General features: G+C 39.3%; 1 protein-coding gene across 1 annotated transcript in view; it reads left to right on the top strand.

Annotated features, from left to right (window-relative positions):
• Positions 1–27,372, top strand: part of map3k9 (mitogen-activated protein kinase kinase kinase 9) — a 50,471-nt gene that overhangs the window by 10,972 nt on the left and 12,127 nt on the right. Inside the window, 1 exon segment of the mRNA XM_061743615.1 lies at positions 9,044–9,224. Within this exon segment, the coding sequence (XP_061599599.1) occupies positions 9,044–9,224 (181 nt within the window).

The raw sequence follows: 27,372 nt of genomic DNA, 5'->3' as shown, positions 1-27,372 counted from the left end.
ACTGATTGTTGTCGTATGGACAGAGTCTCCCACCTCAGCTGTAGAGCTCTGCAGTTCATCCAGAGTGATCATGGGCCTCTTGGCTGCATCTCTGATCAGTCTTCTCCTTGTATGAGCTGAAAGTGTAGAGGGACGGCCAGGTCTTGGTAGATTTGCAGTGGTCTAATACTCCTTCCATTTCAATATTATCGCTTGCACAGTGCTCCTTGGGATGTTCAAAGCTTGGGAAATCTTTTTGTATCCAAATCCAGCTTTAAACTTCTCCACAACAGTATCTGGGACCTGCCTGGTGTGTTCCTTGTTCTTCATGATGCTCTGTGCGCTTTAAACGGACCTCTGAGACGATCACGGTGCAGGTGCATTTATACGGAGACGCGATTACACACAGGTGGATTCCATTTATCATCATTAGTCATTTAGGTCAACACTGGATCATTCAGAATCCTCACTGAACTTCTGGACAGAGTTTGCTGCACCGAAAGTAAAGGGGGTGAATAATTTTGCACGGCCACTTTTTCAGTTTTTTATTTGTTAAAAAAGTTTGAAATATCCAATACATTTCGTTCCACTTCATGATTGTGTCCCACTTTTTGTTGATTCTTCACAACAAATTGCAGTTTTATATCTTTATGTTTGAAGCCTGAAATGTGGCAAAAGGTCACAAAGTTCAAGGGGGCCAAATACTTTCGCAAGGCACTGTATAATAAAATTCTGCTTAAATCTATTACCAAGTCCTCCAATAAATAAAATGTTCTCAAATTGAACAAAATACACACTTCCCCATTTGTTTGAATGAGGTGTGTCCAAACTTTTGGTCTGTACTGTGTGTATGTATATGTGTATGTGTACATATATATATACGACTGTCTCAGAAAATTAGGATATTGTGATAAAGTTCTTTATTTTCTGTAATGCAATTAAAAAAACTAAAATGTCATACATTCTGGATTCATTACAAATCAATTGAAATATTGCAAGCCTTTTATTATTTTAATATTGCTGATTATTGCTTACAGTTTAAGATTAAGATTCCCAGAATATTCTAATTTTTGAGATAGGATATTTGAGTTTTCTTAATCTGTAAGCCATAATCAGCAATATTAAAATAATAAAAGGCTTGCAATATTTCAGTTGATTTGTAATGAATCCAGAATGTATGACAGTTTTGCATTACAGAAAAAATAAATAAATATATATATATATATATGCATACATATATAATTTTATAAAATGTTTTAATGTTTCATTTTTATAAGAAAATGTAAAAACAGTAGCTTACAAAAGTTGAAAATTAAACGAAAATAAATTTTTGCATTTTTTTTTTCTTTTCCTGGACCGAAAATGAACCGAAGCGTGACCTCAAACCCGAGCTATATACCGAACCGAGGTTCTTGGGTACCGGTACCCCCGTATATCAAGGTCAGACTCGGCCTGTGCACCGGTCGTAGACGGCGTCACCTCTGCTGGTGTTGGCGGCGTCGGCCACGGCAGGGATGAAGGGGAATGAGGTCGTGCGTTACTGACGGTGGGCCGTGACGACCAGCGTTGTGCAATAACATGGATTGGCTTGTTGTGACATCTAGGGAAGACTAGCAGACTAGTGGAGCTGTGATGTCGTATCGATGAATCAATGCTTTGCAACTGCAGCCGGGGCACCGATGGTGTCTGGTACAATAATAGCACATCGATCACATTTACAGCAGCTTACAGAGGTCGGGGACTCGTAACTGCTTCCTGCTGGACAGAAACGAGAGGAAGAATCCACTAAACACATGTTCAGGACCCTCAGCTGTCCTGCCGACTGCCTGACTAATGCTAATGCTAATACAAGGCTACCATATAGTGGTAGACAACAAAGAAAAGGTGTTTCTTATTTAGCATTCATGCAATGTTTCTGTAATCCTTTCAACCATCTGAAAGATGACAAAAATTAATAAAAAAAAACAAGGACAAAAACATTTAAAAAAAAGAGAAAAAGAAAAGAAAAAAATAATAAAAAAGATAAAAAAAGAGATGACAAAAGAAGAAAAAGAAGAAAGAGGGTAAAAAAGAAAAGAAGAAAAAAAAGAAAAAGAAGAAAAGAGAGAAATATTAAAAAAGAGAAAGAATAAAGAAAAATAAAGAAAAAAAGAAAAGAAAGAAAGAGAAAAAAGAAGAAAAAAAGAAAGGTGTTTCTTATTTAGCATTCATGCAATGTTTATGTAATCCTTTCAACCGTCTGAAAGACAAAAACAAAGAATAAAAAAAGAAAGAGGAAAAGAAAAAAAATAATAAAAAAAAAATAAAAAAAGAGATGACAAAAGAAGAAAAGGAAGAAAGAGGGTAAAAAATAAAAGGAAGAAAGGTGTTTCTTATTTAGCATTCATGCAATGTTTATGGAATCCTTTCAACCATCTGAAAGACGCCCACAATCCCTGGCAGCACTTATGGTTCAACAGCTGCTACGGTTTCCCACCAGTAGGATTTATAAACGTGTTTATTTGTGTAACTGAGTCAGAATTGTGATTGGAGGAAGATTTCCTTCACATTCTCTCGTCATGCTGAGTTTTTGATACCACGACACATCCGTCACACGCGGCAGAAGGCCGTGAACGAGCCAGAATGGCTGCCGACGTTATCCGAGCGTGTCGATATGAACCTCCATTAATTTGTTTCATTTTCCAAATAATTTAACTTTTTTTAAAGCCTTATTTCTGTTGGACTGTTTTAGTTTTGTCCTCTGTAAATTACGGAAGCATAGAACTGCCACCATCTTTAAACAAAAATTTGAGCCATAATATGAAATGTTAATTTTCTAACAATATATTTTTTATATCTTATCACGTTATTACAATTTATATTTAATGTTTTAATAATATATCGTTATGTCATTACAATAAACATATTTATCGCGTTACAACAAAAAAATACATTCTTAAAATATAATTTTTATATTGAAATAACCTGATAAAGTATCATATTGTACAGACCTGAAAAGATATTTACTTTACTTTAGCTGCATGTTTGGGTTTTAGCTTTGGGGCCACATGAGCAGCAGATGAGGAGGCGCTCGATGTCATTTTGTTTTTATCATGACTCAGAAACTCTCCGTCTTTATTGGATTTTGCATCCCGACTCTTCTACTTTCAGTGCGCCTCAGTGAGCACCGCGTCTGGCTCCAGAAGCTCCTGCTACGACTGCTCCACCAAAACTTTTGTCTTTTGCTTAAATCAATCATCCCCCTCTTGAAATGGAAGATCCGTTTTAAACAAATGTGGAGCCTTTGAAAGTCAGGAAAAGCATAATATGTGAGCTTAATTATTCAAAAACTTGTAGAAAGGAGAGTACGGAGTATATGGGCCAGGCAGGAGAAAAATAAAAACAATATTTTAGAGGAAGATTTTTTTTTCATTATGCACTTTGTGAAAAAAGTCGAAATGTTGAGATAATGTTGAAGTACAATTTCGAGAAAAAAGTCAAAAAGTCGAAATGTCGAGAAAAAAGTCGAAATGTCAAGAAAGAAAAGTTTAAAAAGCTTTACGATATTGTATTTGTATTTCAACTTTATTCTTGAAATTTTGACTTTATTCTCGACATTTCGACTTTTTTCTCGAAATTGTTTTTCAACATTAATCTCGACATTTCAACTTTTTTCTCAACATTTCGACTTTTTTCTTGAAATGCACAATACAAAAAATCTTCCCCTCTCAAATATTTTTTCTCTTGCATGGCCCTAATACTCTTCCGTAGGAGAGGGAAGCAGTTGCTCTTCCTGTTTTTGCTGCTTTAGTGGTGAAATGGGAGGAAAATGTTTGCAGACTTGTTGATCCAGCTGCACATGTCTCTGCGGCTTTTGTGGACCAAACCTGGAGTTTAATTTCACCCAAGTGAAGGACAGAGAGACTAACACGGCTCAGAAAGGACAGAAAAATAGGCTTTTGGTTTGTATACTGACATTTTCCTTAAACTGTAATTCACTTATGAAAAAAGGGAAACGTGTCTTAATCCTTTAATCCACAAAGGTCTGCAGTTTGAGCCGGGACGGTAGTCCTCTCTCCGCTTTTACGTACCATTATGAGCTCATCTAGAGCATCCGGGTGAAGCCGACGGGCCTCTCTGGGGATCAGCCGCAGCTCGGTCATTATTTTAACCTTTATTTAACCAGGAAAAAGTCTTGTTGATATTAAAAATCTCTTTTACAAGAGAGTCCTGGCCAAGACAGGCAGCAGCACAAACACAAAGTTGCACAAAAAAACAATATCAAAACAGTTAAAAACAAATCAGAAATACAGATTACAGACAAAATCAGCAGTCGAAGCATCTACAGCCAGTTGTACTTGCTCCTGTTGATTCAACAAGTCCCTTTTTGGAATAAAAGGAAAAAAAACAGGCCTTATTTCTAAAATAAAAACCCAATTTCAGCTTCAACTTCTTGACTAGATGCTGAATATGAGGCTTAAAAGATGATGAATCATCAATTAGGAATCCAAGATACCTATATTGGGACACTGTCTCAATTTCTGAACCTTGAACAATGACTACGTTTACATGCAGTCAAAATTCGTGTTATTGATAATATTTCGGTTACTGAAACATTGGGAATATTCGGTTTACATGGTTATTAATCATTCGGGATATCTCGATCAAACCAGCGAAGACAGGAGAACATCATGACGCAATTCCCGTCAATTCCGCTTCTTCTTCCTGTATCCAAACAAATGCTGCTTCGCGCAACTTCTTGTGAATCTCGCTATCCCGGTACTTTTTACCGTCTACATATGCCAAAATGTTCATATCCTTCATTACATTATAAAATGTTTACATGGACGTGCAAATTCGGGTTATTGCCAATATTCTGGTTTTAAAAGGGTTATTGATGCATAGAAACGCAGTTAATAATTGATGTGAGATTCATGTTCGGGTTTAACTGGTCTGGAAACGGCTTCTGCAGCTCCGGAGCCACATGAGCTGCAGATGGGGGGGTCGCTGGGCGCTCGGCGTGCCGACACCCCCTCCTCGTCGGGGGGCAGATGGCCTGGCACCGTGGAGCCGAGGGGGGGGGTTAGGAGGAGCGCTGCCCTGCCCGAGCATGTCAGGAATGGGGTTTGTTTCAACCAGCCACATGTGTTTATTTGTTTATTTATTTAGCACATATTAAAAAGTCAGTAACACAATTACCATGAAAAACAATAGACAGCATATATGCAAGGAGGTCCAAAAAACCCTCTAGGGGCTTGACAAGAGATTTCCTTAAATGAGCATAAAAATGGACATTATCATGGACATAAATGCATATCATACACAGCACACACACACACACACACACACACACACACACACACACACACACACACACACACACACCTGCGCACAGCACGCTCACACAAAGAAAAGAAAAGAGTACATACCCCAAAAAATAGAAAAGACAAAATAAAGAAAGAAAAAACTACAATACTGTATAAAAATGAGGAAAAAAGACAAATGTGAGTAAGTAGAAGTTTACATCATATTAAGCTATTGATATTATATATATATATATATATATATATATATATATATATATATATATCAAAATATGTTTCATTAGAAAGTTTGACAAGGTGGGGAGGAAGTGAATTCCACTTTTGGAACTAGGGATGCCCCGATACCATTTTTTTCACACTGAGTACGAGTATTTTAATTTGTGTACATACCGAGTACCGATACGATACTTCTACCACAAAAATAACTAGGTTAAAAATGCAATGAAAAATGCAATGAATTGGAAGACAGGTTTTATTTGCAACAGATAAATTCAAAAAAATAAATAAAATGATGACAATTTAACTATTTTAAACAAAACTCAGCAGGCTGGGGTTTCCTCTGCGGCCCAGTCGCCCCCCCGGCCACGTGCCAACAGCCCGCTGAGTCCCAACACGTGGGTCGTCTCTTGCCATCGTCTGTCGCTTCTGCAGAACCTGAGCTAATGTTGGCTGTTGTGATCTTGCAGTAGCATTAGAAAACTCTGTATACTCAGCTTTATGATGCGTTTTGACATGTTTTATCAAGTTGCTGGTATTAAACAACGTATTCTCCTTTCCTCCTCTTGACACCTTAGCAGCAGTAGCTTGCAGTCTGCCTTGCTTCTGTCGTCGTCCCTTATTTTGAAATATGTCCACACTGCTCAAATCAAATCAAATCAAATCAAACTTTATTTATATAGCACTTTTCCTACAAATAATGAAACACAAAGTGCTTAACAGAAAAAAAAAAAACTGCTGACGTCCCGCTGGCATTAATTGTCGCTATCTTGCCTGAAACGGCGCTGCCAGTCTCACTCACGGGTATCACTCTCTTCTCATCACCAAGCTAAGCTTAGCCGGCTAGTATGGAGGTATTATTGTTCCAATATTATTTGTGTGTGCGTATCTCAATCTGTGTGTGCGTAAAAAGATTTGTGTGTCTGTATTCATATTTATGTGTGTGCAAAAAATCAGCCGGGAGCTCTCGATTGGTTGTCTTTGTACACGTGAATTTTGACACACTTCTGCCGCGGCAAATCTGTAAAAACGATCCGTGTGTAAAACGATTCGTCTGTCCGTAACTTTTCCTTTGCCCTGAGCTCGGACTCACAAGAAATGTACCTTGTGTGGGATCAATAAAGTTCTTATTTTTGCCATCTGAGAAAATTTAATATATTATATTTGGTACCTAACTGTTTCCCAAGTATATTAGTGTGTGTGTGAATGAATAAATGAGACATAAAAGGTAAATTTCTTACCTAATTTCTTACTCACATAAAAAAAATCCTAACCCTAATAATGTATCAGGCTCATGTGTGTGACAGCAGAATTTGGGGTACAACTTTTTTATTTACATACAAATGTTTATCATTACGAATAGTTATAACATGGACACATCTTTTTGGAAGTTATCTTACTCCATATGCAACCCGATTAATAAATGTCTGACATAGGTCCAAAGTAGATGGGGTTCAGGTGTTTGCATGCAGTTTAAAAGTCCAAACGATGTCTTATAAGATCAGAAACCTGATTGAACTGCTGCAGGTGAACGTACTGACTGAGTGCTACGCGCCGACTAGTGGTGTGAAGGCTGTATTGCTACTGTAGCCTGGCGTGAGCCTGTGAGTCCGAGCTCAGGGCAAAGGAAAAGATACGCACAAATCGTTTTTACAGATTTGCCGCGGCAGAAGTGTGTCAAAATCCACGTGTACAAAGACAGCCTTCGAGAGCTCCCGGCTGATTTTTTGCGCACACACAAATGTGAATACGGGCACACAAATCTTTTTTACGCACACACAGATTGAGATACGCACACACAAATAATATTTGAACAATAATACCCCCATAGGCTAGCGGCTAACCGGAACAGCTGGCTGAGCGGCAGCAGCTCGGCGGCTGCTCAGCCAGGCTGCAGACTCACCCGGGGAGCCGCGGGGCGGCTCAACATCTCCCCCTGGAGTCACTAACCAGTAACTACAACAACAATGAAGTGGTATCGGTGCGTGGATTCTGAGAATTTTTGCGAGTACGAGTATATGAGAGCAGTATCGGCCCTGATACCAGTATCGTTATCGGGGCATCCCTACTTGGAACCTCTGTAAGAGATCTTAAATTGAGATTATAGATATATTGAGACGGGAGGGGGAGGAGGGGGCGGGGCTTAGAGGAGGTTTCAAATCTTGCTAGCTCTCTAAAATCACAGACTATACCTCTAAGGTCTGCTCAATGCAGATGTCACACCAGGTGCCAGACCAATCGTGGCTGGAATACCGGACAACATGGTTCCCATGGGCAGTGAAACGTTCAATGGTCTCTCTGTAACCAGGCAAAGTTTCCAGTTCCTTCATCAGTTGACAGTACAGCTGTGCACCTTTGGCATACTGATGATGGTCTGCAGCTGCAAAGATGTCCAGCATCCAGGTAAAAGCAGTATATTACCATCCATCCATGATCAACAAAGAAAAGGGATGCAAATGGATCCAGCATGTTTGGTCCTAATGTTAACTCAAAACGTCCTCACGTTGAATGCAAAAACAACTACAGCAACCATCACTAAACACTGACTTGGCCTATTCATCATGTCAAACAATAAAGAATAAACTATTATCTTTTTTTCTTTTTTTACATATGCTATGTGTGAGTGGGGGGCATTGCCGGGATGAACGATGACCTGGGAAAGTGGGCGTGGCCGTTTTTCCACTAAGGAATGGTTGTAGTGAAAAATAAATACTTGCAATGAACTCAGAATATTGAAAAACCCCTAGTTTGATCCCTCGCAAGTTATTTAAGGCCAAATTAAGCATTTTCAAATTTTCGAAAATTGGTTATTGGTACCCCAACTTTGTGCAGTTTTTTACAAAGTTTCCCCCAGGAGTTGAATTTCAACTTTTTAGGACATGTTATTAGACACCTTTAGAAACACATTGGTGAAGAGATTTCTTGGTAACGATTTAGTTCCCAGATTTGCCAAATATCCCATAAGATGACCTTACTATTAAATAGTTTGCGATTGTGGGGGCCGAAGCTAGAAGGCTGGGATGCTTTACGGGTTGAATAATTATGAAATTAATTGTTCAGGGAAAAGAAATTGTGAAAAAAAATTAGGAAGAGTTTTATTTAAGGAACCATGTACAAATTGAGCAATTTGGAGGTTATTAATCTGATAGATATGCCAAATTTATGAAACAAAGGTAACGAGTGACTTCTTAGAGGCGATGATTAATGATGTGCAGGTTAAATGCTGTGAAGCATCGATCAGGGGGGGGGGGGGGGGGCGATGTGCTGTGCTTGCTCGTCTTCTGATCTTCTTCTCTTCTCTTTTATCTTCTCTTCTCTTTTATCTTCCCATTGCGGCCCCACACCAACCTCACCCCGTCATTTCTTTGTTTTCCTTTATTTCCGAATGCAATGTGCTTCGTCATGTGAACCCCCCCCCCCCCCCACCCCTCCCTTCGCTGCCTCTCCCCACATTTCAACCCCCAACTATATCTCTTGATACCTTTTTACTTTAACCGCCCCCTCATCCCCCCCACATCCTCCACCCGCCCACCCCGCCCCCCCAGTCCTGATCCTAGAGCGGGTGGAGCTGGAGGACCTCAGCAACAAGACCCTGAAGATCACAGACTTCGGTCTGGCCCGCGAGTGGCACCGGACCACCAAGATGAGCGCCGCCGGCACCTACGCCTGGATGGCCCCCGAGGTCATCCGCTCGTCCACCTTCTCCAAGGGCAGCGACGTCTGGAGGTGGGCAGGGGGGGGGGCTCTGCAGGGAGGGAGCTCTGCAGGGAGGGGGGGCTCTGCAGGGAGGGAGCTCTGCAGGGAGGGGGGCTCTGCAGGGAGGGAGCTCTGCAGGGAGGGGGGCTCTGCAGGGAGGGGGGCTCTGCAGGGAAGAGGCTAGGCCAGGGGTCGGCAACCCAAAATGTTCAAAGAGCCATATTGGACCAAAAACACAAAAAACAAATATGTCTGGAGCCGCAAAAAATGAAAAGTCTTGTATAAGCCTTAGAATGGAGGCAAATGGCGAAAGGTGAAATGTTGAGAAAAAAGTTGAAATGTCTAGGTTGCCGACCCCTGATTTAGTTCATTCATCAGCAATCCAAATTCAGTTCAGTTCAAGATTATATAACAACTGGATGGGTCGTCTTATCAATGAACGGTTTGGTAGCTGAACAGAACAAGAACGAACTCTCCCATCTCGTCCAATGAATATGTCTTGAACTTGGCCCAATTTCCAGCATTGTCGGGGTAGTAGATGTTCATGGATCAATACTACGTCATCAATCTTGAATGGGCTAGTTGGGGTTATGGGATTTGAACCATGAACAGATCTCAATAACAATAAAAACTCATCCCTCCAGCGTTTCCACAGAATCAGAATCAGAATCAGAATCAGAAAAAGCTTTATTGCCAGGTCATACATAAATCAGACGAGAGAACTTGACTCCGGTTCACACCGATGGCACCATTAATACAGACGCCATTTTTAGAGGAAGGGTGACACTGGGATGGAGGGAGGAGGGAAAAAAAGGCATCTTCACACTGTGTATTAATACCTAGTGTCAAGGTGCAAAAAAACACCTCAGCACAGAAAAGCAACATACACACAACAAAACAACATCATAACTTGTTGGGAATGGGGGGTGGGCAAGTCGGGGGGGGATCCCGGCACAGTTCATCCAAGTGAGGGCCGCGGCAGCATGGCGCTCGAACTTGAAGTCTGTGTCAGGGGGGCTGATGATAAGAGGGGAGCCAGGGAAGGCGTTGAAGATGAAGGGCGGGGGGTGTGGTTATCAGCAGTGTGGTGTGTGTGTGTGGGCGGTAAGTCTGTGAAAACTTTGCTCCAGAGCTGTTCTCAGCTATTGTCCTTGATCTTATCAGACGGCCCGGTACAGTTCTGAAAACAAGTCCACAGATGTTTTGTCGTGGGAGAGGGGGAGGGTTAAGTGGGGGGGCAGAGTCATCTTGTTTACATTCCTCCAGGGAGATTGTGACGGAGAGGCCTCCCAAGCCGCTCTATCAAGGGCAAATTAAAGAATCAACAATTTCTTGAAGCAGGCAGCCCAGTAATTTTCCGTCTGCCTTTCAGTCTCTGGTTCATCAATGCAACTCCAATCAGACGAATTTGTGGTCACTTCCCGCCAAGCCCAGCTTCCAACTTCTCCAAGGTGTTGTCAATCTTGCCAATGAGCTCAAACACCGCCGCTAACCTGCAATTCTGTTCGAGAATCGCATCTAGCTTACGGCCCTGCTCTACCAGTGTCAGAGTCTGTGCATTGGGCGCTTTGCTTGACCCCTCAGCCACGTCCAGCAGCTTTGAGAGAGCCAAAACAGCTGTCAACGTATTACGCGTTTGTCGATACACAAGTAATCCCCCTCCTCCTATCAGGAGGATGATCAGGAGAAATCCTGCTATCATAATTCCAATTATGAAGGCGTCTTCAACATCCTCGACAGACAGAATTTTGAGACACAAAGGCTTCCAATTCTTGTAAGAATCCATTGTGTATCCAGAAAAGAATGTCTCGTCGGGGCAAGAGGGCTCCCTTACCCCCTGGCTTCTTGTCGCAAAAATTTGGTCAATTGTGCTGAGAGACCAGTTAATCAATTCCATGTTGTAGGGTTGTAGAGTTTTCGGAGGAGTGAAAAAGAGAGACTCTGAAGACGAGACAGACAAAGCAGTAGCAGGGAAGGTTGATAAGGTTGAAAAGGAGCAGAAAAAGCGTCCGCCTTCGCTGAGAGCCGGAAGAAGGTTAAGGTTAAGAAGTCTTTCTCGATACTTCCACCGTTTGTTAATCCTTTTGGCATTTAATCCAATGAACTCAGTATCTTTCATTGTTCTTATTGGCAACAAAGTTAGCCGTTCTCCTGTCAAAAGATTAGCTGGTGTGAGAGGGGCAAGGTTTTCATCAGATTCCAGATAAGTGAGGGGTCGAGAGTTAATTACGGCCTCCACCTCCGTCAAGACTGTTCTCAATTCTTCAAACCTGAGAAAAGCTTTTCCCAAGATCTTCTTTAAACACATCTTAACGGATCTGACCTTCCTCTCCCACATTCCTCCCCACCAGGCAGCTCGTTCCACAATGAATTTCCACTGGATCCGGTTTTATGACAAGAACTCTTGAAGTTGTCCTTTGTTTAGTGTTGTCCACAAATTCTGTAGTTCATCTGCTGCCTTTTTGAAGGTTTTTGCATTATCATAATAAATAATTTTGCATATCCCTGGCAATAAATCGCCTAAAGGCAAGCAGGAAACTTTCCGTTGTCATATCCAAAACTAACTCCAAATGCACAGCCCTCGTCACCGCACAAGTAAAAAGTGCAATGTATGTCTTCTGATCATAAGGTTTGACAAGTAACAGACCAACGAAATCAACTCCAGTTGTCTCAAACAGAGGGTACTCAATAATTCGTTCTCGTTGCAGCGAAGCTGATATTTGCTGTCCTGGTTTTACTTTGAAATGTCTACAGACAAAACATTGACTCACTATTTTCTTTGTAATTTGTCTTCCTCTCAAAATCCAAAATCTTTCTCGTAATTGAGTCATAACACATAGCAACTACTAGCCACAGAGTCACACGTGCGTTTAGGAGTTTTATGGTTCAGAAACGACAGGACCAGTGGTGGCTGGTCAGTAGGGGGTGCTAGGGTGCCACCCTCATCAAATCAAGAGATGAAAAATAAAAATCAAATAAGACATGCTGTAAGATGCAAATAATTATTAAAAGAAGGTGTTATTTCAGTCTGTGGGTGACTGTAAATATTTATTTGGTTCTAAAATGTTTTTTATTTTATTTTAGTGGTGGGACTCGATTAAAAAAATTAATCTAATTAATTAGAGGCTTTGTAATTAATTAATCACAATTAATCGCATATCAATATTTGACACAAGAAGCAACATTTTTCAATTTAAATGGATTTTTGTCATAAAGCTGATTAATCTTGTTTGAAATTGTTTTCCTGCATGGCAGTTCATAAATTGGATTAGCCGACGCTATCTGTAGCACCGCTTCTAGACCCTGATCTTCTACCACCGAGAGTGGCGGTGTTATTAATAATAATTCAGCAGATTATACTGTTGCAAAAAGTATCCATCAAAAGACAAAAAAAAGCATCTTAATTAAATTTTTGCAATCTGCCCTTTGCGGTCAAAAAACTGTCCCGCTTCCCACTCTCACACACTTCCCTTCAGCTGCAGGTGTCGTTAATCACTCATTAAATCACTGCAGACGCTCTGACACAAGAAAGGAGGGGCACGAAGACAAGGCAACAAAACCAACAAAAAATGATTCCTTTTGAACTTATCTGTCCATAATATATACAACAAAAAGAACACCCCCCACAAACCAATTCATATACACCTTCTTTCAAATAAAGGATTAAGTAAATAAAGTATAATTAGACTAACCAAGATTAATTTTGGCCTCAACAGGCCGACAGTCCACTGCAATCCATTTCGCCAGTGAGTTTGTTAATTTGTCAGTCGTAGACTTACTCATTTTGGCTCTGAACCCTGGCATCTTGTCGAGACTGGATTGGCGACACTGCCTGCTCGAACTAGGAGCGTCGTCTGTGCTCGCTGCAACATGTTTGGCATTGAGGTGCTAGCGGAGGCTGGAAGTACGGTGGCCGAGACCCGCCATCGCTGAAAATAAAAGTAACGCTGCAAACAGAAAAAAACGCAGCTGCAAAAAAAATAAACGCTTAGCAAATAAAAGAAACGCTGCAAACAAAAAGAAACGCCGCTGCAAATAAAATAAAAAAACAACGCAAATAAAAAAGCCACAACGGAAGTGAATTACCGGGGACTATTTTTGCCGATGCACCGGTGTTGCACATTAAAAATTACACGTAGCGACGTTGAACACTAACCTTTTCACTTATTTTCTCGTTCGTTGTTCTTCTTATTCCTCACTCTTCTTATTTCTTCCTTTTCTCTTACGTCCTCTTCGTCTTCTTCTTCTCCTCTCACGTAAAAAACACCGGTGGATCAGCAACAATAGTCCCCGGTAATTCCCTTCCGTTGTGGCCTTTTTTATATGCGTCGTTTTTTTTTCTATTTGCACGGCGTTTCTTTATATTAGCAGCGTTTTTTTTATTTGCAGCGGCGTTTCTTTTTATTTTCAGCGTTTATTTTATTTGCAAAGTGTTTATTTTATTTGCAGCGGCGTTTATTTTTATTTGCAGCGTTTCTTTAATTTTCCGCAATGGCGGGTCTCGGCCACCGTATGGAAGAGCTCCGGTGATCGGCAAATTCTTTCTTGCACAATTTTCACACAACTGTGCTTTTATCCAGGTTTCCACAAGGTAGTTTTTTAAAACTAACATTTCTGCCCACCGAACCCAGCAACGACTTCCCATCGGTTTCGTTTCCATTGTTGTTTCTCGTGTTGAGTTCTGTGCATCAGTATTACGGGCAACTTATACCCGGGAACTCGTGCAATGAGAAACGTTCCGCACTGTTTTGAGTGCAAAAGTAAATTGCGATTAAATGTGTTATTTTTTGTTATTTTTCTGTAATTCATTAATCGTAATTAACGCGATAGAGTCCCAGCCCTATATTATTTACTTCCGGAAGTAAGGGGCGCCGGTCAAACAGAATCCAGTGTAGCTCTCCAACATCTGATAATCAAGTGACCTGAGGATCTCTTAATTGGTTTGAATTAGATTTGCAAAGAGATGCAGTCGTGTTCGTCCCAGAAACTCTGTTATCAGCAACGAATCAGTGATCAGCATCATGACAAACTCATATGTTGTTTTTAATCTAATGTGATTGGACAATTAATTCCCCGTTTTATTAAAAAATCAAGCTGAACTACACAAACCAGATTTTTATGTTTGTTTTAAACAGGTTAAAAAACACTTGCTTTTGAAATAATATTTGTTGATCAAATATCTGAAAGAAAGGAACGTTATCTTTTCGAATAATATAAATTCCAGACAGAACAATGGAAATGTTAATGTTTTTCTTCTCTCTAATGTGTAAAATAAACTGAAACCACACCAGGAAGAACAAAACAAAACAAAATACCAGTGGACTTGTTGAAATGTTAATCCCGTACTTTATGTTCATTTTTCTTTTTCCACTGCAGCAGAACTGAACTGCTTCACTAAAACTTATGACCAATATACGGAAGAGTATTAGGGCCGGGCAAGAGAAAAATAAAAATAATATTTTAGAGGAGAAAGATTTTTTTTTTCATTATGCACTTCGAGAAAAAAGTCGAAATGTCGAGAAAAAAGTCGAAATGTCGAGAAAAAAGTCGAAATGTTGAGAATAATGTTGAAGTACAATTTCGACTTTATTCACGAAATTTCGACTTTATTCTCAGAATTTCGACTTTATTCACGAAATTTCGACTTTATTCTCGAAATTTCGACTTTATTCACGAAATTTCGACTTTATTCACGACATTTCAACTTTCTTCTCGACATTTCAACTTTTTGCTCGCAGTGCATAATGAAAAAAAAATCTTAAGCCATTGTTGGATGTTTTAATTTTTCAAAATTAAAGGACCAAAATATCATTTTCTACCTTTCCTTTTTCCCCATTGTACCAAGCTTGTACCTAACCGTGACTTCTGTGTATCGTTACACCCCTAAGTAAGCCAAAGTCAATTGCAACCCCCCTAAATCATTGGTAATAGTGAGGGTGAGATTCTCTGTCAATTTTTCACACCATTAAGTTGTTCTTTCATCTCTTTTTTGCTAGGAGAAGTGAAATTGGAGTGTAATGTGAAATACATGATAATATGCTGCCATTAGAGACTGAACTGCACTTGTCAAGGTATATGAAGAAAGACGCGTAATGTATAAAAACAAGGCTCATAAATATTATCCATATTAGTCAATGAACATTCAATAATTATTATCTTAGTATAAATGTTCTCAGACACTCGCTATGTTGGAAAAAAAGTAAAGGATTTGCACATTTCTGAAGTATCTTGTTGTGGAGTGCAGGAGGTCAGAATGAGCTGTGAAAATGTTAGATTTTAAGTTAAATTATTGCAAATATATAGACGTTTTCAAGCAAAACTGTGTTGGAAGGCATCAAATTCAAGGATACATTTTCCCTTTTCGCAGAAATGTCCTTATTAATGTAAAAAGATTTTTAGCACTAGCCGCCACTGGACAGAACACATTCAGTGCATTTACATGGGAAGTTTAATTCCTCTTTAATTCTGAATTAAAATTAAATCTGATTTAAAATGAGTAAAAATTACCATGTAAACACCTGATTCCGAATGAAAATGGCCATTCCGAATTAAACTTAATTCCGAAGTAAGTGGCTGGTTTATTCTGATTTTAAATCTGAATAGAATAATTCAGCGATCGTGTATACACTCATTCCTCTTTAAATTAATTCCGGTCTTTCTTTCTGCTCGTTCCCTCGCCCGTCTGTCTCCATGACGCTTATATTCCGCGCTGGGCTTGTTTTCCAAACAAAGTTTCAAGATGGCAGCACGTAGTAAACGCTGGTCAAGAGCAGAGACCATTTATTTAATAAATACCTTGGAGGACCTGGAGATAATTAAAAGAACAGATGGCAGGAAACATCAAAATTGTGAGCTTTTCAAAGTTGTAGCGGCTAAGTTTGTTTTTCTTCCAGTAGACGTAACTTCCGGTCCCCCCCCTATCCAATCAGAACCTTCCCAACCCCCACACCTGTAGAGGAATTGGATAAAGCCGATCAAACGTGTTTTACAAGTAAACCTCAATTCGGAATTACTATTTCCATGTAAACTTGAAGGAAAATAGTTTAATTCTGAATTATTTAATTCAGAATAAATAATTCCGAATTAAAAAACATCATGTTACCGTGGCCATAATTATTATTAATGCAGCTTTATGACTAAAAAGGTCTCAGAGGATCTTTCCTGTTCCTACTTTGAAAGACTTAAACCTCCTTCTCACAACGTCTAACTTGTGCAGCGGCCAGATTGTCATGAGATTTGCAAGATTAAATTAAGAGAAAGGATCCCAGCCAGCGTCCAGCGTGGAGGCCTGACGAGCAGCTGCCTCTGGCCTCATGTTTGCTGATGTGACAGAATAGAAACCACGAGCAAACCTCGGCCTGCACGAGCTCGCCGCCGCCGCCGCCCTTCACCGGCCTCTGCACCCACAACCCCCCAGATGGCTCCGTCTAGCAGCCCATCTGCTGCTGCACTTCATGTTTTATGGAGGATTAGTTCGCTCTGACTCAGCCGTCCCTCCCAACGTTGTTTATACGGGTTTTAAACACAAACATCTGAGACATTCGGATGAATTAACTGAAAATAACAACAAAAAAAAAGTTCTGAACTTTTGCAGATTTTCCACTGAGGGCATTGTTTTTGTATTGTTTCCTCTCGTTTTGTGTTGAAAATACAGAAAAAAATCTAATTATGATTTTGATTTGATTTGATTTTTATTTTGTACATGTAAAAGACAACAATTAAAAGAGAAGATAAGAAGAAAAAAAAGAATTTTATACTTTAACACTTAATATCTTCATTTACATGTGCAAAAAGGAGTAGGAAGAAGTGTAAACTTATTTAGGCCCAGTCCCAATACTCCCACTATCCCTAGTTTTCATCCCTACCCCTAAATTCTGCGCGTTCCCGTGAGGGTAGTGTTGTCTCAATTCCTCTTTTCACCTAGGGGGAGTGGAGAAAACGAGGGCTAGTGGGCAGGGGCGGAGCAGGGGTGCGAGCCTAGGGGGGGCGAAGCCTTCTAGATGGGCCCTTGTGGCCTAAACATCCCCGTTAAAACATAATCGATAAAAAAAAATGCCACAGATCAGCTCTCTGACACACAACCACAGCAGCAGCAACACGGTCAGAACCATCACATGAGGTTCTAGCACCATGGAGTTTGCCAGTCATTATGTCAAACCTAATTATAAGCCTAATGCAGACTTAAAGATATAGGTATCAAACTGGAGATAAAAATCAAATGACATCCAGTGATGTCTATGGAAGCTCATTTCCGCCAGTAAAAGAAAAAAATGAGATGAAATCTTAGCCTTAAAAATAAAAATATCCCCACGGTAAGTCATAATTATGACATAAAAAGTCATAATTTCGACTTTCTATCTTATAATTTCGACTTTTTATCTCATAATTATGACTTATCGTCGGGATATTTTTATTTTTAAGGCTAAGTTTTCATCTGATCCATAGATGTCGGATTCGCCAAAGCACAATTCAGACACATGTTCAACCTCCACGACAACAGTTTACAATGTGCCACGTGTATTTAACACAATCAGACACGGCGGTCAAACAGTAACAAACAATATAGGAAAGGTCATATATTCAGCATTATGACAATGTTATCAGAGATAATTAATGTTATGACAGCTTACCAATGATGGTTTCATCCAGCGATGGGCAAAAAACCACAACAAAACATATTTCCATCTGGGGTGGGGGGGTAGCACATTGAACGATCCAAAATGCAAAAACTTTAATTTTAAAACTTGTTCAAATCCGAACTATTTCCGAACCATCAGCCGGTTCTCCATCGCCGCAAACCTTCCAATCACTTTGCTCTCATCAACGGCGAAGTCTCTCTCGATTGAGAGATAGTCTGGCCTCATCCATGCAGCCTCATCCTTAAAAAGTCTCAAATTCCATTTTTGCTAAAATAAGGCATTTAAATGTATTAATTTGTCTTAAATCTCAATCCAAGGGTCTTCATTGTATTCATTAAAGAGTTTATTTCATCGTTTTGAGGAGAATCTCCTGTGGATGTTCTAAATCTGTGTTGCCAGGTTGGGTAGGTTTCAGCCCAATTGGGCTGAAAAATATATATTTGGGCTGCTTTTCCTGGTTTTTACTAAATATTTAGGAGAAATTATTAACAAAAAAAGTTTCCATTATGGCAGAGAAAAGTAGAAACTTACACAATAACCTCACTGATAATATATTTGCTTTAATCTACTCAATTTTATTGTAGTTTTTGTTTGGAGCCTGAACTTTTTTTTAGGGTATTTAGTAATGTGAAGATGAAATGTATTACGCATTTAATAATTTATAGTTTTAACAGAGAATGTAAGATTCGGGCTGGTTTTTCATTTTTTCGGTGGGTTTTACGTTTGGGCTGGAACCTGTCAGATCTGGCAACCTCAGCAGTGGATTTCTTAATGACTCGTCTTTTTGGTCACAATAAACTTGCTCTCATCAACGGCGATGTCCCGCTGGATTGAGAGCAAGGGGAGGTTTGATTGTCTGGTCTCATCAATGCAGCCCGGAGAGAGTTTTTATTCAACTTCAGCTGCTGAAACTCAGCATGAGTTTAAAGGGATTGTGACATGAAAAACACATTTTTCTTGATTTTTTGTGTTTTGTTGGGTGTCTTGACATCAATTACACCCAAAAAACAACGAACTTTTAACATTCAGTGTATTGTGTGCTTTCTGGGATTTTCCGCATAACTGTGCAAAAACGGCGCATGTGGTTTGGTGGCGGATCGTTACGTAACGGCCCGCTAAATCACCGCCCCCTCCACCCAGCTCCCTGCCTCCGCTCCTCTCCAGCAACCCATAAAGGCTGATTTATGGTTCTGCGTTACACCGACGCAGAGCCTACGCGGTAGGGTTACGCGGCGACGCGCACCATACGCTGAACCCTACGGCGTAGGCTCTGCGTCGATTTAACGCGGAACCATAAATGAGGCTTAACAAGGAGCTGTTTAGAGCCTCTTTTGTTCTAATCACCGGAGGAAAACTGCTAAGAAGACCCGCGGCCACTGACTGGACTTAAGATAAGGGGACAGTGCTGCTTGCATGCCTTTATTTTTATGATTGTTTGCTGTGGTTCTCCCTGCTGCTCTTCCGTGCATGCTTCGCCTGTCGCTCCCGACGCCGCTGTGAGCGTATGGCTGGAGGAGGAGGAGGTTTGGAGGAGGAGCGGAGCAATGATTGACAGGAAAGGGGGGAAAGGAAGCATTTTTCACGGGGCAAAAAAACACTGTAATAAAAAGCCAGGAAAAGAGTACTAGAGTGAAGTTTTTCTTGTTACACTCTTTTAGACACATTTGAGGGATGTTGGCCAAGACTTTTAATAGTGTTAAAAGCATGTTAAAAATGATGTCACAATACCTTTAAGGCTCTTATGCGACAACTGGCTCGACGCATTGCTACGGCGCAGGGTGCGCGTCGCCGCGCACCCTGCGCCGTAGGCTCTGCGTTGGTGTAACGCGGAGCCATAAATCAGCCTTAAACAGACAACATGCGTCTGCGAACCCGTGCATGACAGGGAGACACACACATTTTTATTTTTTAAACAACTTTATCCTTATGAACACAAGTTTTATACAGTCCAACTTTCCTTATTTTATTCAGAACACTTTTTTTTTTCCTCCTCGGAGTGGGCCCCCCCGGAGCAGTGGGCCCGGGGCGGCCGCCCCCCCCCCCTCCCCCCCCGCCTGCTCCGCTAGTGCTAGTGGGTATCAATCTAGCTCTACAGAGCGAGGGTTTTCAGATGCTCACTAGCTGACCGAGGGCTAGAAAAATTTCCCAGAATGCTTTTCGTCGTAATTTGCAGACTGAATCAAACAAAAAAACATGGCGGGCATTTCTTATTTTTTAGTGAATAAAATCAATATTTTGAATTAGTTTCTGCATAAAAATGCGTTTTGATTACATTTCTAGCGAGAAATATATATTTTACTTACCCGTTTTTCTTCTCCGAAAACATCCTGTCAAATTTCTTAACAGGCGTTATTTGGATAAACTGAGCCCAGGTTGGGGATCTTAACGGTTACTTTTACGCCTGAAAAAATATTAAAACTTAATAAAGTGGCATATTAACAGCGCTACAGCTGAAATTAAAACAGCTTTTGGCTCTCAGCTTCCTGATACGGTGTGACGTATGTGCAAACGTAACTACGCAGTCGCTTACGTACCCGAACGTAAACCACGCAGTGAAGTAGCACGCAAAATTTAGGGGTGGTGCTGAAAAGTAGGGGGAGTTGGTGTATTGGGACAGGACCCTGGGAAGATTTCAAGTGCCCTAAAATTTGTGGCTTGATTTTTAGGGGTAGTGGTAGTGAGTAGGGGGTGTATTGGGATTGGGATCCTACCCCCATCCTACCCCCATTCACTAATCATTCATTAACAAGTATTTATAATAACTAACTATACAATAATTATACTCACAGACTGTACTCACACACTTACTTATACATACATACACATAGTTGTACACACATGCCCATATAAATATTTATATAAATATACTTATTTACACCAGACTATCTCTATATTAACTCCATCTGCTCTATATCTATATACAGTATATCTATATACACACATATATACATATACATATACATACACATACATATACCGGTACATAAATATAAACAAATCTACCCATTCACCCAATAGTGTTTATATCAGGCCCCTAAAAGCCGCTAAACCCCTTCCTCTTTGTACCTTGTGAAAATCATGTTTTTATATTTGTGTTGAAACTGGTTAATGTTTGGACATTGTTTTAATTCTGAATCCATTCTGTTCCATACTTTAATGATTATTATAATGACTTCATTTTGTCACTTTTCACGACCTTTGTGTCGTTTTGATCCCTGCTGAAGTCCATGAAGCGCCACAGTAGTCATAATAACCACGACCTTGTTCGACCTTGCTGCCTAAAACCTCTATTTCCTGTGTGGTGTGGTGAGCACTCTGCTCGGCTTCTCCTCCCTCTGCTCCCTGCTCTCTCTGCTGTTACCAGCCACGTTACAGGCCGGCCCTGTACCACCCCGTCGGCACATGAATCTCTGTATTACTTTATTTATTTCTAGAAAACAGCTAGATGGTTTGAAAATGGGATACAAGGCCGTTTAAGACGAGTTTAAACCTTTGATAGTCAGTAAACGATGAACTCCACCGCCCTGACCGCAAAATCAAGAAACCGCTTGTGGCTGAGTTGTTGTATTATAGCACATAAAGTCCCTGAGGTCTTCCTTAAAAAAGTGGGTAAACATGATATCTGCTCATCATTAAACCAGTTAATGTTTTATTTGCAGCCGTTGAAAAGATGCACTTCCAGAATTTTACACTGGATGTTTTAAAAAAGTTGACTTGGAGCTAAAAACTGGATTTTGAGACAAAACGGGACAGTGGCGTCACGCCGGTGTCACGCTGGCGTCACATAATTGATCTTATGAAAGCCATTCTTCCCTGTTTCCTTCAGGGTCAACGAGACAACGCTCTGAAACATGTCAGAGGTCTAACGCAAAAGTCAGGACTAAATTTGAGGCCAAAATCGCTAATTACACTTTTTTTTTTTTTTTTTTTTTTAAATTGTATTTTTATATTTTCAGACACAAAAAGAGGGGTATACCTTAGATACATAGAACACAAACCCCCACAACTCAATTTCCAAAAAAAAAAAAAAAAAAAAAAAAAAGTCAAAGTCCATACATACCAAAACATATTTCATAGTGCTATAATCATGCCAAATATACTAACCAAAAATTCTACTCAATGCACTAATTGAGAATACCAGATAGTACTACCCTATCTGTTCTATCAATGACTCTGAAATAATAATTAAATAGTTAAATAATATTCCTACCTACTTCTTGATGAAGGGGACTTAATGTCATTACTTTCTTATCCTAAGTTGGGGCTGGTCCGTTAAAGAACAAAAATGATATCCAAATATATACCCTCAAAACACAACGAAAACAAAAACAATTAAAGCTGCAAGCAGCGATGAACGGGCCCTCGCACTCACGTCCACCGCCCCCCATAAGCATATCAGAAATGACACCACCCACGACTCTCTATGTCAAACCATTCAAAAGTTATAGCAGAAAAAAGGAACAACCAATCAGAAGAAGGGGCGGGATTGGAGTGATTGGTCGGGGGGCGGGGCCGTCATCACCCTACTCGCCACTGATTGGTCGGGGGGCGGGGCCGTCATCACCCTACTCGCCACTGATTGGTCGGGGGGCAGGGCCGTCATCACCCTACTCGCCACTGATTGGTCGGGGGGCGGGGCCAGCAGACGTTTGAATCAGGAAGAGGGACTCTCTATGTCAAACCATTCCAAAGTTATAGCAGAAAATCGGGACAACCAATCAGAAGAAGGGACGGGGCTAATTAAGGCCAACGAAGCTTAAGGACTCATTACAGAGTCCCATGATACCACCCACAACTTCCTATGTCAAACCATTCAAAAGTTATGGCAGAGAAAAGTATTCTAGGGGGCGCTGTTGAGCCGTTAGGCCACGCCCATTAATGCAAACCATGAAATATCAAATTTATCGCCAAGTCTGTCTTGCATGCAAAATTTGGTGACTTTTGGAGAACTATCAAATATGGACCAATCAGATTTCAAAATGGCCGACTTCCTGTTCGGTTTCGGCCATGGCTTCAAGAGACTTTTCTTTAAGTTGTGCCATGATACAGGCGTGTACCGATTTTCGTGCATGTACGTCAAACCGTATTGTGGGGCTTGAGGCACAAAGTTTTCAGGGGGGCGCTGTTGAGGCATTTTGCCACGCCCATTAATGCAAACCATGAAATATCAAATTTATCGCCAGGCATGGCTTGCATGCCAAATTTGGTGCCTTTTGGGGAACTATCAAATATGGACCAATCAGATGAAGGGTGGGCGCGCTTTTTGGCGCCTAGCACCGCCACGGTAACGCTTTTGAAAGAGAAAAGTAATGCGTGTTGTCGCAGGATGGAGACGCACATTTTGATGTATAACACACTTGGGGGCACGTTATGGTTCGGGCTGAATTAACTTTCGAAGGAATGGCATACATTTCGCCAAAATGACACGACTAATTCAAAATGGCCGACATCCTGTTCGGTTTCGGGCATGACGCCAAGAGACTTTTCTTTAAGTTGTGTACTGATACAGGTGTGTAGTGATTTTCGTGCATGTACGTCAAACCGTATTGTGGGGCTTGAGGCACAAAGTTTTCCGGGGGGCGCTGTTCAGCCATTTGGCCACGCCCATTAATGTAAACCATTAAATATCAAATTTTTATGCCAGGCCTGACTTGCATGAAAAATTTGGTGACTTTTTGGGCACGTTTAGGGGGGCAAAAAGGCCCTCCTTTCGTCAGAAGAAAATAGAAAGAAAGAAAGAAAAAAAAAATCCTACAGATACAATAGGGCCTTCGCACTGAAGGTGTTCGGGCCCTAAAAATACCTAACAAAACAAAACAGACATAAACGGTGTGAAAACCCCACTTAAAACAAACACGACAACAAAACAATACAAACCATTACACTCAGGTCTTATCATTGTCACTATGCCTTACAATTACCTACGGATTTCTTAAAATCAAATTCTGTATGAGATTGCCATATTTTTAAAAAGTCTGAGGATTTGCCTTTACTCTTATAGTAAATATCATCAAGTGTAAGGTAGCTTGAGAGTTCGTTCCACCAATGGGCTAATACTGGGGGTTTAGATTGTTTCCAATTTAAGGTTATACATTTCCTGGCTGCCAACATAGCAAGATCTATATATTTGCATTGATATTTGTTCCACTTGTCTGACATACTAGTTCCCAAAAGACATAAACGAGGTGACAAAGAGACAACTACACGTAAACATTGAGATATCAACTTGGTAACAGAATTCCAAAAAAAGGAAAGTGCATCACATGACCAAAACATATGAAAAAAAGTTCCTTTTTGTTTCTTGCAACGCCAGCATAGAAATGACATCTCACTGTTCATTTTATGCAATTTCTCTGGTGTATAATAAATCCTGTGTATCATCTTAAAAATAGCTAGTTTATGCCTTAAATTGTAAGAACATTTATGAACTTGCCTACAAATGTAAGACCAATCCTCTTTCTGTAAATCAATATGGAGATCTTGTTCCCACCTACATCTTAAATTGTCTGTATTTATAACAGAACAGTCAACAAAAATATTATAGATCTTAGATATACTTTTTTCATTGTTCTGTTCCTTATTGTTTAATATAATATACATTTTTGATGGTGTGGGTTCTTGAAGAGAACCATTTTCCTTATTTACTACGTGTCTTATTTGAAAATAAACGATATAAGTGTGAAGAAGGCAATCCATATTTCCGTTGTAGCTGAGCAAATGAAAGAAATGTCCTATTTTCAAACAAATGACAGAATTCCTGGATACCTTTATCATACCAAAATTTAAAGGTGTCATCCTTACAGCATGTAATACTTGGATTCTTCCAAATTGGGGAAAAGGGAGAAAGGGCAATCTTATAACCTAACTGTTTATGAGATAATTTCCAGATATTAAGACTATTTAATATAACAGGATTCTTAATTATTTTATTCACATCTTTAAACTTAATATATGGTAAATGTTCCAAGCTGTACGGAAAGGTATCCAAGGATTCTATTCTTTTCCATGAGCATGAATTATTTAAAAACCATTGTTTAAATTGAGTAAGTTGAGATGACAAAAAATAATAGTTAAAATTGGGAAGTTTCATATGGTAAATTTAACACTGACATCCGAACACGTGGGGTTTTATTATTCCATATAAAAGAAGAAACTAAACTTTGTATTTTTTTAAAGAAAGATTGTGGTGGATTAATTGGAAGATTTTGAAATAAATATAAAAACTTGGGCAAAACAGACATTTTAACTATGTTAACCCTTCCCACAAGAGAAATAGGAAGATGTCCCATCCGCTTTAATTCTTCTGTTATTTTATTAACTAATGGAAGATAATTCAAATTAAAGGTATCATCCAGTTTTCTAGGTATATATATACTTAATACATTTAATTGACCATTTCCAGTTATATTGACTCTTCAATAAGGTATAGTCGAAATTGGAAATTGGCATTATCTCTGTTTTGTCCCAATTAACTTTAAAACCTGATAACTTCCCAAATTTTCCAAATAATGCTAAAATAAATGGTAATGAATATAAGGGATCATGAATATACAACAAGATATCATCAGCATACAAAGATATAAGATGTTCTTCCTTCCCAATATTAATACCTTTAATACAATCATGAGATCTAATCATTGCAGCTAACGGCTCAATAACAATGGCGAACAATGCCGGAGACATCGGGCAGCCTTGCCTTGTGCCTCTAGATAATACAAAAGGTTTAGAATAGTTGGTGTTTGTTTTTACAACAGCCATAGGAGAACTATAAAGAGTTGATACCCAATGATAAAACTTAGGACCAAAATTAAATCGTCTAAGGACAAACATAAGATATTTGCATTCAACTCTATCAAAAGCTTTTTCAGCATCGACAGAGAGAATAACATTCTGGGAATTTAATTCATTAGTATGATAAAGAATATTAAAGTACCTACGTAGATTGTCAGTAGAGGTACGACCGCGAACAAACCCAGTTTGATCTAGATGAATAAAACTAGGTAAGACTTTTTCAAGCCGTACTGCAAGAACTTTAGCAATGATTTTATAATCTGCATTGAGAACTGAAATTGGCCTATAAGAGGCACATAGGAGAGGACCTTTATCTTTCTTATGGAGGAGGGTTATAGATGCAAAACATAAAGACTGAGGAAGACAACTTTTCCTAAAACAAGCATTGATCATAGCAATAAAATGAGGTAATAAATAATTAGAAAAATGTCTATAAAACTCAATTGGCAGGCCATCTAAACCTGGTGCTTTACCATTTTGAAGTGTTGCCATAACAGACACAAGTTCTTCTGAGGATATATCTTTTTCTAAACTTAATCCATCATCATGTGTTAAAGTAGGTAGGGAGATATTGTCTAAAAAGGATTTACACTCATCCGGGTCATATTGTAAAGTAGAGGTATATAGTTCTGTGTAATATGACTTGAAAGTATCATCAATCTGAAGTGGGTCCATTGTAATGCATCCATCTTGTTTTCTAATTTTAAGAATTGTTCTATCTTCTGATTCCTTTTTTATCTGTCTAGCTAATAATTTGCCAGCCATCTCCCCTTGTTCTAAATAAGATAATTTTGATTTTATCAAAACCAATTCACTAGCATATGTATTAATAGAATTATATTTCAATTTAAGATCATCTAATTGCAATAATAAATTTGGATCATTAGTTAAACAATGTTGCCTCTACACATTAATCATATCTTGTTCAATGCGTTTCAACTCACTTGTTTTATTTTTTTTTAGGGATGAAGAAAAGGCAATTACGCACCCTCTAATATAAGCCTTCAATGTATCCCATATTATTAATGGGCATACTACACTATTTTGGTGCACCTCAATAAAGGTTTCTAAATGAGCCTTCATATAAGTTGTAAAATCGTCTTTTGAGAGCAACATAATATTAAATCTCCAGGGTTTGGGATTTGACAATATTTTCCCAAATTCTATTTCAAAACTCAATGCAGAGTGATCTGAAAGAATCCGAGCATGGTAGAAGCAGTTTTTAATTTTTGACATATAATTAACTGGAATAAAGAAAAAAATCTATCCTTGAATAGGATTTATGTACATGAGGATAAAAGGAGAAAGCTATCTCCTCTGAGTGAAGGGTTATCCATACTTCACAAATTCCTAAATCTCTTGTATTATTTGTCAAGGCAATTGACATATTGGGTAGTGTATATTTACTCTGGGAAGATCTATCCAGATTTCCATCCAGTACACAATTAAAATCACCTCCCCAAAATACTGGAATATCATAGTGAAGCAATGAAAAATAGAGATCATTAATAAATTTAGGATCATCATGATTAGGACTATATGAATTCAACAATATGACCTCTTCTTGAGCTAAAAAACCTCTAACGCTAATTACACTTTTAAGGAAATTGCATTTAGACATTTTCTGAAAATGCAATTGTTTTCTTTATATATAATATCCAATATCTCTCTCTCTCTCTCTCTCTCTCTCTCTAAATATATACATATATATATATATATATATATATATATATATATATATATATATA

The sequence above is a fragment of the Cololabis saira genome, chromosome 16, assembly GCF_033807715.1.
Source record: "Cololabis saira isolate AMF1-May2022 chromosome 16, fColSai1.1, whole genome shotgun sequence".
Classification (NCBI taxonomy): domain Eukaryota; kingdom Metazoa; phylum Chordata; class Actinopteri; order Beloniformes; family Belonidae; genus Cololabis; species Cololabis saira.
The sequence above is the reverse complement of the archived record's forward strand: the minus strand, read 5'-3'. Positions and strand labels throughout refer to the sequence as shown.